Source organism: Penicillium concentricum, assembly GCF_028827145.1.
Source record: "Penicillium concentricum strain IBT 3081 chromosome Unknown utg000002l_segment0_segment0, whole genome shotgun sequence".
Lineage (NCBI taxonomy): Eukaryota > Fungi > Ascomycota > Eurotiomycetes > Eurotiales > Aspergillaceae > Penicillium > Penicillium concentricum.
The window spans coordinates 3,003,906-3,015,516 of record NW_026622755.1 but is presented as its reverse complement, the minus strand read 5'-3'; the positions used below and the strand labels follow the sequence as shown (position 1 = coordinate 3,015,516).

General features: G+C 48.0%; 3 protein-coding genes across 3 annotated transcripts; 1 reads left to right on the top strand and 2 right to left on the bottom strand.

Annotated features, from left to right (window-relative positions):
- Positions 1-235: 235 nt before the first annotated feature.
- N7517_004738 (uncharacterized protein) lies at positions 236-832 on the bottom strand (the record flags this gene model as incomplete). The annotated part of the gene is made up of 1 exon (XM_056722468.1): positions 236-832. One exon carries the CDS (start codon positions 830-832, stop codon positions 236-238), a length of 597 nt encoding a protein of 198 aa, XP_056578718.1.
- A 1,035-nt stretch (positions 833-1,867) lies between these two features.
- Positions 1,868-4,399, bottom strand: N7517_004737 (DUF3433 domain-containing protein; the record flags this gene model as incomplete). Its single annotated transcript, XM_056722467.1, has 2 exons — positions 1,868-4,263; positions 4,357-4,399. The coding sequence occupies 2 exons, from the start codon at positions 4,397-4,399 to the stop codon at positions 1,868-1,870; spliced, it is 2,439 nt and encodes an 812-aa protein (XP_056578717.1).
- Positions 4,400-9,326: 4,927 nt separating this feature from the next.
- Positions 9,327-11,133, top strand: N7517_004736 (putative pH signal transduction protein PalI; the record flags this gene model as incomplete). The annotated part of the gene is made up of 4 exons (XM_056722466.1): positions 9,327-9,516; positions 9,567-10,818; positions 10,877-11,073; positions 11,129-11,133. 4 exons carry the CDS (start codon positions 9,327-9,329, stop codon positions 11,131-11,133), a joined length of 1,644 nt encoding a protein of 547 aa, XP_056578716.1.
- Between the last annotated feature and the right edge of the window lie 478 nt (positions 11,134-11,611).

The window sequence follows — 11,611 nt, the reverse complement described above, 5'->3', positions numbered from 1 at the left end:
GGATATCTGATGTACACCTTGTGTGCCACCACCGGGTGGCCGATTAAATGTAAAATAACGACATGTAATGAACTTTGTACAAGTAATCTCGCTCGCACCCATTCGGGTGTCTTTCCATTGTAATTGGCAAGGATTGCCCAGTAATGCATAATGTAATGTACAGCTGGTATCAAATCATGAGTAGAGTGTAGTTGGTATGTGTGAGTATTTCGAAAAATCAAGTCCCTCAATCAGTTCACTTCGCTTTAGTATCCTGATCAACCTGATCATCCCGGATTCCCCTCTTCATCTTCTCCTTTTCCAACTGCTTCTCAAACTTATCACCAAGGATCTTAGCAACCCACTCAGTGACATCCTTCTCAAGCTCCTCATCACTCTTCACAGGCGTATCACTACCACCCTGCAAACCATTCCGCACGAATCTTCGCATATCCTCAAGCCCATTAATATTCAACGCATACCCAACCGCACCTCCGGCCATCAACCCAAATGAGATCACATTGAGAGTAGCCAAATTCAGAGCCTCGAATGCATCACCCGCGGAGTTCGAGTGGGGCTGGTGGTATATCGAGCTTGTGTAGAAAGGCGGGATGCACGAGATGCGTTTCTTGTGAAAAGAGCGACGTGTGACTAATACCGAGAGCGCGAAGAAAGTCATTCCTCCAAAGAGGAGTTTGAGGTTTGTGTTTGTTTGGGGCGAGGCTGGTTGCGCTAATTGTGTTTGGGCTGGTGGTGCTGGGGTTGCGGATTCATCGGGTGTTGGCTTTTCTTGAGGTGTTGGTTGGGTTGACTCGGGTTTCGGGCTTGAGCCCCAGCCGAATAGTGAGACCATTGCTATGTGCGGTGTGTGTGAGGACGGGGACCGTGTGGTTGTTGATGTGAGGGCAGAGCTGAATGGGCTGGAAAAAGAAGATTGCCGAAGAGTTGATAGTTGAATAATCGAAATCGAATGGATAGGATGACTGGGTATGGTTTTCTCTGAGGGTAACTCAAAACACACTGTATTGGAGGATTGTCTTGCTGTTCTCGTGAAATGAAGCTTTGAAATCCGTGCGGAGGCGGAGACATTGCAGATCCCCTTGCACGTGACTGATTTTTCACCGAGGACTTTTAAAGCCTTGACATGACAATTTCGTGGAAATTGGACTCATCTTTCTTAAAACGACAGTTGCTATAAAAGAGAAAATCCCCGTTTTAAAATATCATGCAATGCATGGCTACCTTGTATTTGAGGCCGAGTGATAATCGGACTTTTTAGGGCTTCAGAGATCATCCGCTGACTTAGATGTCTCATTGAACAAGCCGAATACATAGCAATAGCGATAGTAAAGGGTGGAAGGTCGGGTACATGATAGAAATTAGTTATTCAATATGTCTATGATAAGTCTTACATTTCTCATGTACACAAGTTCGAGACATTTTGACTTGAATCATGAAACGGATCACCCAAGCCGAGGAACTCCAACCAGCCTCTGTGGCAAGGGATGACGAAAATCACCTTGCAGGATGTTCGAGATACCCCTTCTATCTAAGTATTGACCTCGATGCTATCCTTGTGCGATGAATTCAAAGGGAAAGTGTAGATCCAGGCTGTCATTGAGCAAATTATCTTCTATGTATCAGCAAAGCACAACGCCAATCCAGGATACTGAATCAGAAGTATATCTAAAGTAAGCAAAAACGCCGAGAATGCAACTGTCAGAATAACAAGAGCCCAAACCGAAATCAATCAAAAACATTTCAAAAATCATTCTCATATGTTCATAATTCAGCGCGCTTCCAAACGATCGTCAATATACTATGCTCATAAAAAATGTAAATCATAAAAACTTCACAGGAGATGCCATCAAAAAAGTAGTCAAGCAAATTATTTCATAGTGCCCGTTGTGATGAGCATATCAGTACGACCAGGCCGATGAAAGCGATCGATACCAAGATGCTCTTTACCATCACGACCGACGTAAATGCCAAAGCCGTACAGAGGCAGGTCACGCTCAGAGGGTGGTGCAATGATAAGACGAGTGACGAGGTCAGTCTTGCTCCTCGGCTCGCGCAGGATTTTGTCGGAAAGAAGAGGCGATTGGTAAATATAGCTCATCAGATCAGCCAAGGTGGAGATATCATGTGGGAGATAGCGGCGACGACCCGGCCAGATTGCCACGAAAGACACGGCATATAGGCCACAGGCGGCAATCAAAGCGTAGAATGCGGGCAAAAAGGCCGAGATGCGGATGTCGTCGTGAGAGGGGTACCAGAGGGCGATAAAGACACCTCCAGCGAGAATGGGGATGGCGAGGGATAGCAGGCTCATGAGAGAGATCCAGGCAACTTTGAAGTGGCGGTTGATGATAGCCTGGATAGTGACTTGGATTGGGTAGGAGGATGGGTAGGAGAGTAGAAGGCTCTTTTCGGCAGATGCGCCGCTGGGGGATGAGAGCTCGGCGTATGGCTGGAGCGCTCGGAAGTATACATCGACGGGTTGCCAGGCGAGGAAGAGGACGTTGCCAATTAGAGCGGGAAGGAAACTGTATAGGAAATTGGAGGAGGAGAATGCACTTGTCGATGGGAGTGTTGGGAGTTTGGGAGGGAAGCCACCCTCGATGGCGTCGTTAATAAAGCTAACGGCGACGAAAGCAATGAAGAGGGCGAACACAATGGCAAGCCAAATAAATACTGAGATTTTGCGCAGGAACCAAGGTGTCCAGCGGTAACGGGCAGATGGCGAGTAGAGGTGGTTATCTGGTGAGTCATTGGCGAATGCACTGTTGTGCTCAAGATCAACGAAAACCTTAGCAAGTCCATGTGGCTGATTCTCTCGGCTTTTCCCCGTTTGATGGAGAGATGGGGTGCGCACAGGAGCATCTACTTCGCCGATTCCGTAGAAGATCTCGGCCTTGCTTGAGAGTTTCCAGTAGCCCAGTCGAAGGACGCGGGGATCAAGCGATTCTCGCACTGAGGGGACCGTCTCGGAGTGTTCAAAGTCGTGGAGGATGTTTGACCGCTGAATGATGGAAATCAAATCTGCCAGGCTGGTGGGATCCCACATCAAGCCAGACCAGCCACTAACGAAACGGACAAAAAGCATGATCAGGCCTAGTGTCAAAACACTATATAGTCCAACTAATGTCCAGCCCACAGATTGAACTGAAGCCCATCTCCAGACACCTTGTCCGTCAATGATATAGTACTTTGCCTGGAAGAGACAGCTGAGGAGAGGGATGGCGAAGAAGTTTGAAAGCCAAATCGTGAACAGAGAGATTCCAAACAAGGCCTCACCGTGTCGGAAATGGGAGAAGTCGGGAAAGATGAAGTTTTTTGAGAGGATAGGTAGGCGGTGCATTACCAGACCTTGCTGTCGCTCAGCTGACATCATAGAAAAAGGTGCTATGCGATATACTGCAGCCTGAATCACGAATGACCAGATGATGATGGGTGCAGCAGCAATCTGTGGTAGGAACTGAAGCACAAAATACCGCGAGCCACCTTGACGCGCGTAGTTCCATAACCCCTCCTCACCACGGGACCAAACATTGCAAAAGATTATACCGGCGGTCATCAGCAGACAGCAAAAAATCATGAGTGCCAAAGCCCACGGCCGCAGAACAAGAGGCAAATAATCCAAAGGGGGGTATAACAAGCTCTGATCTGGCGCATCAACAGCCATAAATGACTCAGGATCCACTGACATTGGCCTTTGCGGCAAAGCCTGTGGTGAAGGAGATGTATACGAGGGTCGTGCTGGCGGCGTGTCATGTCGAATGGGGGTGCGTGTGCGGGTGAAATAACCGAGTCCTTCATCCCATACTAGCCTGTCGGATGGATAGTCACCTGTCGTTGTGGTGGAAACGGAGTCGTTTCTTTGGATTCCCCGAGCTCTGTCCTGGGTGATCTGGTCGATTGCAAACCGGACGTATGGGGAGTCATCCAGGCCTGGGGTCGGGGCTGGTCCTGGGTAGTCATTAGGGGATCGACGAGAGGTTCCATCTGATCTTGATGCATCGGATACAGGACTGATGTTAGCCGGCCTGTCTCCTGCGAACCGGACTGTGCTGGATGTTGGTGGGCGTTGGGACTCGAGATCTTCTTGGACAACCCGTATCTGTGACATGGCGGGTGATGGAGCGTGTGAGTCTGGAGTCCTGAATCGCATGACTGTTGCTAGACTCTCCGTACTAGAGAGATCCTGATCCGAGAATGAATAGTAGTCGTCTGATGCAGCCGCGGATTGTTGAGACTCTGTCCGGGCAAGTTGCGGTTTACTTGCTATATAGGAGTCAGTTGACTTGAGTCTTCCGAAAGCTGTGTGATGCCTGGAATTAAAAAGGCAGCGGGGCGGGGATTCTTATATGCACGTACTGTTAACGTTGCGCAGGCTGAAGTTTCTAGTCGGGTCCGTCATGCTGGGCCTGGAATGCGGATATTGATCCCACGCGGAACGGTAATTAATCCAGAAGCATTCCTCGACCTCGCCCTTGAGATGCGAAGGGATTTTTTTGAGGACCAGCAATAGCTGCCCAGCGAGATTTTGTCAGTCATAGTGCTGGGTGACGCCTCCCAGCCTCCCCAGCCACCACACTGAGATTTGCACTCAACAGGCCAATAGGGATGGATTAAAATAGGAATTGTCAAGTCAGACACTATTAATTTGATAAACCACAACAAAAATTATATCGAATCAAAATCCAAGGAACAATTACAGATAGGGTTGCGTTGTTTCGCGGCCCGATCACCAGCACATCCATAGCCTAAAGCTTGGCTCTTTCCCATCTCCCCAAGTCTCACCAGGTCTCACACCAGAACATCTTCTGTTTCAATGTTCCGATTTCAATAGTAATCTCCATGGTAACCCTTTAAACTATAAGTCTGTACGGTCCTGTCAGAGCCCCCAAAACTACAATGTGACAAAGTGGACTCTGCCTGGCATCCCCTTACAAGTTCCACACTGGAGCCCCAATGCAATAATTGCCAACAATTACTATCCTAGATATAAACTATACGCAATAAAAAAGCAGGGTGTGTTCAAAGAATTGTCAATGGTCCCAGTTCAATGATGCAGTGTGGTGTTAGAATTATTTTTCTCCCTTGCTGGCATAAGTGGCTGGAACTAGGGCTTCGCGGTCTGCTGAACACCACATGAAAACATAAGGCTGTACCTAGGAGAGCATGAAACATATGATCGAGGGTAATTGCTTCTCATCAGACAGTGTTTGGAATATGCATATCTGTCATGGCTAAAATGAGTCTTGCTGGCTTCTAAGTCGGTTACCATGGATAACCAAATTGACAGACACTGATATACACAGCGCCCACTATAAATGGTTGTACCAAGGGGGTAGAGAGTCAAAAAACAGACAGACTAACATACATAACTATTTCGTTTGTTATTAGGCGCTGGGTTTGAAAGTCGTCTGGATCTACAACCATATTTTCCGCGGTTCTATTTGAACAAGGTAATGTAGTTTGCCCTATCGCATTCTGTCATAGAGCCCCATTTTGCGGATGGCATAGTCTTTCCTCTTGGCGGCGTCAAATTTGTACCAGTACAAGTCAGTTTGATCATCTTGCATCTCGTGGCTGCCTGCATAACCAAATCGTGGGTACGGAGTTTACTGTGGCCACTAGCAGTTTAGAGCTTGATATATATGTATATAGCGCTGAAGTGACCGGTTGCATGATCCAACATCTTGTTACACTGACGTGTTTGGGTCTTGATGTCTTAGCTCTCGTTTGCCTCTCGTCTGCCTCTCGTTTGACCCTCTTTAGGGGATTTCCCTGTCCTTTCTTTGTGGGGCCTCTTTCTTAGTCTTCATGGAGCTATATATGTTGTTTCATGGTAGCAGGTGCTCATCATTTTGAACACTCCCTATCACATGTCTCCATTTCCCTCTCTCCACATGGGCAACACATATGGGCACCCAAAGGTAGCACCGCAATGGATGAGAATTATAAATATATCTACTTACTACCCATAAGCGTTACTCCTTGACTCAATATAGAGCATCCGAGTGATGATAAGAGTACGTATATGAAATCGAATGTTTTTGGAGATAGCATAACTAATGAATATTACTAGTGTCTCAGGAAAGGCCTGGAGTGAGCTGGCAAAACTGAGGTCTTCCCCACACCCATATAGTACGAGCGTCTATTTGCATGGTGATAAGATGCGGAACGAGGCAATGCGTACAGTGCCAACAACATCCCTCAGGCGCTTGGCATGCTATGTAGAGCAATATCACCACACGGTTCAGCATGGCTAACCGATGGCACATGGCACCGTCCTGATGTCGACACGAAATGGCAATCCAGCAGTCAAACATTACTTCAACCGAGATGTTGATCAATCAATCCCTAGGAAGAATGATCTGTATTTTAGGTTCACCTTGCTGGATGCTGGGAATCTAGGATGCGTGAACCCAGAATATGAATCAATCTTGCCAGGGATGGGTTGGTCAACGTTTCGATGGAGGTAAACTTACGGCTGGATGGCCATTTGAATTAACATCGGAGCTGTGCTATTGACTAGCTAGTTGTCTGTGAAATTGCTTGGTACAGCAAGCCTAGCACCGGCGGTTGAAGTCGAGATCTTTATCCAGTGACCTTTTGCCGTGTTTCTATGATGACACAGATTCCATTTTGGTGTGTTGATAGAGGTTGAGATATATGAGTCTACTCGTCGCTTGCGGTTGTGCGCTGGTTTTCAACTTGAATACGAGGTCTGTTAATTTATTCCTGAGCTCACGAGAAAAGGGTTGACCAAGGTCCGGGAAAGATAAGAATGCTACCATCCTCCTATTCTATTTTACCATTGATACAATTAGGCCGTATTATTTTATTTGCTACGCTCTGCGGCTTCATTTAATGTGAGCATATGTATCATTCTAATATGTATGTATGATTTTGATGCCAAACGTCAACGTCATTTAATGCGGACTCAGTCTTATTTCTCCTTCATTATGGGAAAGTACTCTGTTAATACACATCATGTCAGTAAGAGGCAGGTCTGACGGGGTTGGGAGCCGATGAACACCCAGGAAAGGGAAGCAGGACTTGCGCATATTGCCAGCACCTCCAATTCCGAATCTAACATAGCGCTCTTGAATACCAGATGTCGGTCGGATATCCTGGATTTCATTAAGTCGAGATCCCTCCAATGACTGAAGCAGAGTTACTCTGTCAAAGGTCTCCAATGGTAGTTGACCCTCGTCCTCGGATTTCTGCCGTTTCGGCCAACTGAAAAATCTCCATAGGCAGCGCATGTTCCGGCAGGTAGAGATGAATATTTTCAGGTCTCTTGGTTCTCACAGCTAAAGGATGAACAACCTTGGAACAGTTTGTCAGATCAGCCCCGACGCTTGGTGTCTTGATAGATTCGACTTACGTGTGGTGTGGTTCAAGGCTTCCACCCAGTTTAGAAAATGTTTGCATAACCCTGTCAGGAATAATAGGTAGTTATACGCCTAACTAGCTGGTCCCTTGCCGTGATTCACACGACGGGTTACGCAGACACTGTACGACCCACGAAGATTCAATTTCCCCGAAATAGCAAGACTTGACTACAATTGTACTGATATAAGATATAAGAAGAGTTGACATATTAGAACATATGATACTCAATCAACCCTTGGAGATAGGTCAGTTGCACATTTGGAATATGAGCAAAACGTTCACAGCTTTTGCTGATAAGCACATGCATGCACCCAGGTCCAAGATAGAGGTGTAACTCTGCCATTATGTGTAACAGCACAATCCCGTAGTCGTAGTCGCTTTTGTGTGGTCTATTAAAGCATCCATAAACCAATATGAACAAAGATTGGTTAGAATCGAGAAAAGCCTTGGAGGACGACTATTCGCTATACCTCAAAAGCAATGTTGAACATCGCCATTGATAGGCATATTTTTCATCCCAGCGTGCAGTCCATCAGGGGTTAATTGAGGTAGTGGTGTGTCCGGGTTGTAAAAGGTCACACAACTGTGACGCGGGAGTGAAACCCTACTAGGAGGCTATTGGCCCGTGAGGTCACAAGCTTAAGCTTAATGACTTGAAGATATCGATTGAATTTGGAAAGAGCCTGCGCGGTACTTTGCAACAACATATGAATATCAGCTAGGCCATACTAAAGGCGATCAACCTTATCTGGTCTCTGGCAAATGGAATGAATTTCGAAAGTCGGGTTGGAGCTTTGAGGTGGAGACTGCTTGTTTCGTGTTAAAATGATGTGGGACTGCGGGCCTCCAACGGTGCTAGAGTCCGGATTTCAGGTCCAAGCGTTTTCTGGGGCCAAATATCCCAACTCAAAGCAGAAAGTGCTGTGCCGTGATAGTGGATCAGAGGGTGGCTGGCGAGATTGCGAGTTACGTTTGAAGGGTGTACGGAGTACTCCGTACGTGTGCTCATCTATATATTGGACCATACCCTTGATGTCATATGGATTAATTCCAGAAACATAGATCTCGTTTCATGATTAACAAGATGAGGCTTCTGAAACCATGCACATACCTTGTCCCTCGAAAGACCTTAATCCGAAAGTAGAAATGAGCTTCCTAGCGATAGCAAAAGGAGGACCCAATCGAACACGGCATAGAAAAAGTCTTGTTTCCTTTCAAGGAATAAGGATCTAAGAAGTTGGCAAAATAGCCAGGGGTATAACCAATGACCATGTGTATCAAGAAGCTCGAGATTGTCCCAGTCGCTGCCCGCAATTACTCCGACGCCCGGGCTTGGCAACCTGTCCCGAAGTGGCGCTTCAAACGAGTAGAGCGAATGAGACGGCAGAATAGCTCTGCGCCAACAAAACCCCGGCTTCTAGAGAGGGGAACCGTGCAGTGGGCGCATGATTTAGCCTCACGTTCGAACTTTCAAAGGGGGAATTGAAAGAGGTAAAGAGACAATAAAAAGCTCCATACAAGAAGAAAGTAAATGTAGATGGTAGAGAAAGAGAGACGTAGAAATAGAGTGGGATCATCTGACTGATGCCTGAGGCCAGATATCTAAACCTCATCTCCTCTCTCCACGGATTCTCCCAATGGCTTATCTGCACTCTAGTCATTCCTTTATTCTTTTGAGTCGTTTGATTCTTTAAATTTCCTTTAATCCCACAAAATCTTGCCTTTTCCCCTCATTTGCCTCTTTTCTTCTCTACTTTGCCTTGAAAGATTTTGTTTCGATCTCGGGTTCAGATGTCCCCTGCCAATGTGGTGTTAGACCCTCAACTCTTGCGTCGCGTGTGCCATTAGGCCATTGAAAATAATTGATTATCGTGTTTCCATCTGATTTCTTCTTTTTGCCTGGAAACAAACAACGTTGACTCCCAGGGTCTCCCCTCACCATGTTGCTCAAGCCTGCGACACCCCTCACCATCTTGCTCCTGATCGCTTTTGCGCTTTTGCTACTGTCATGTCTGTCAACTCCCATTGTTAAGGGAATTCCTCTAGCAACTTTCAAAGATGTCGATTATGGTGTCTTTGGATATTGCAAGGGTGATACCTGTACCAATATCCATGTGGGATACACAAGCAGTAAGTCTTTCCCCTGCGCTTCTGCCTGCTCTCCACTAAGTTTCATGCAGATGATATCAGTAGCACCGGCGATGATTTCAACCTCCCCTCCGGTACTCGAAAGTCGCTATCCTCGATCCTTATCATCCATCCAGTCGCCGCTTTCCTGACCCTCATCTGCCTCTGCCTGGCTATCGCGGCCCACTTCCATGCGCCCTCGCACTCGCCGCGCTTCCTTTTGGCGCTCCTCATCTTGTTGCTGCCAACACTACTCGTGACTCTCCTCGCATTCTTGGTCGATATTCTGCTCTTTGTGCCACATCTAGGATGGGGTGGTTGGATTGTGCTGGCCGCGACCATCATCCTGACCTCTTGCGGCGTGGTCACTTGTGCTATGCGCCGAACCCTTGTGAGCAGGAAGGCAAGGAAGCGCCGGATCGCAGAAAATGCCGAAATGAGCGGAGAGAATTATTACAACCGACAGAACGTCGCTGCGGCTGCGGTGGCGGCTCCTGTTCCAGCCCCTGTCGAACCCAAGGAAGCCTTTGTGTCTAACTCTCTCACCTCCGACACGGGCCCGACATTCGCATCCTTCCACACGGAAAGACAAGACAGTGATGATGATCGAACACCTCTCAATACGCGGACACCCATGAGCGATATCCCAGCACCTCCGGACCACCGGGGTGGCCCCCATCGCGCTCCGCAGGATGAATTTGGCAATATGCCGCCTCAGGGCCCCGGCCCGTACGGTGCTGGTCCAATGTCACGGAACCCCTCCGATCCACGGATTCGTCCCCAATATTCCGATGGTAGCATGGGTTCTCGAAGAGGAGGACCACCGCCTGGCTTCAATGGACGCGGGCGGGGTGGATATCCTCCCCGGGGTGGACGCGGAGGACCTTACATGGGACCTCCCCGCGGCCCTTCCAATGGTTCCCGGGGTGGCTACATGGGTCCGATGCCAGGCCGCGGAGGTCGCGGTGGGATGATGCCGCCTCGAGGACCACCAAGCGGCTATGGCCCCGGTCCTGGCGGTCCCAATCGTGGGTTTGACGCGTACGGTCGACCTGTGTCGCCTCCTATGGATGACCCATATAGTTATGGCCCACCGGGTCAGATGCGCCAACCATCCCCCGGGCCCATTGGCATGGCCATGTCACCGGAGACGGTAGGCCAAGCCATTGAGATGACTCCGCAAGCTCGGCAGCAGTACGATATGCATGAGTCGAATCAACCAATGAGCAGCGTACCACACGGGCTGTCAGCTGAAAACCACAGCGCCATCCCCGAAAGCCCAACAAGCATGTACAGCCGACCTGGGTAAGTCAAACTATTACAAGTACTGTCCCTAGATCAATCACTAACCTTCTATATTTAGCTCCTACGTTCCTGCTCGCTCGGGCTGGGGTACAAATGATCCTCGTACCGTGTCCCCGCGGCCACCGGGGCAACCCCTGCAATCTAACAACGCCGGTGCCAATTACTATGAAGACGTGGATCCCCGTTTCGCTCGTCGACCATCACCCCCCAATGACTCTGCGATCCCCTCCTCTCTGACGCCTGGAGCTACTCACTGTACGTACTCTCACAGACCACACCTCTTGGTGGAACCTCGCTGACTTACTCCTAGTTTAATGAAATTTATTGGCTTCTAAGTGTCAGCCATGCTCGACACAATCCTTCCTCTTGCTTTGCGATACCCTTTGCTTTTCTTCACTTCTCTGGCTAAACTTGGATTATATTATTTTTCTCCTCAATTTCATGGCACACTACGCCATTTTGGGGAACGGAGTTATGGTGTCTTTTTTTCTTGCCATTCCTCCATAAATGCTCTTTCTTGGAACGATAATTCGACCTTTCGTCTCGTCACCAAACATCCGCCACAAAATATAGGCTTTGAGAACGAGTGTTTTTCTTGATGCTGAATTGTACTCTGCCTGAACTCCGATGTATAGCAGCCGGCGAATACGATGTACAGAAACAGATTCTCAATTTCTGGCTTTACTCCAGATCAAAAGCACTGGATGCTGCTTTTGATTTTATTTCTTTTCTACTTTTTTTTTCTTCCACTGAGTGGACTCGCACTTCTATCCTACGCAAATCCACATACGTT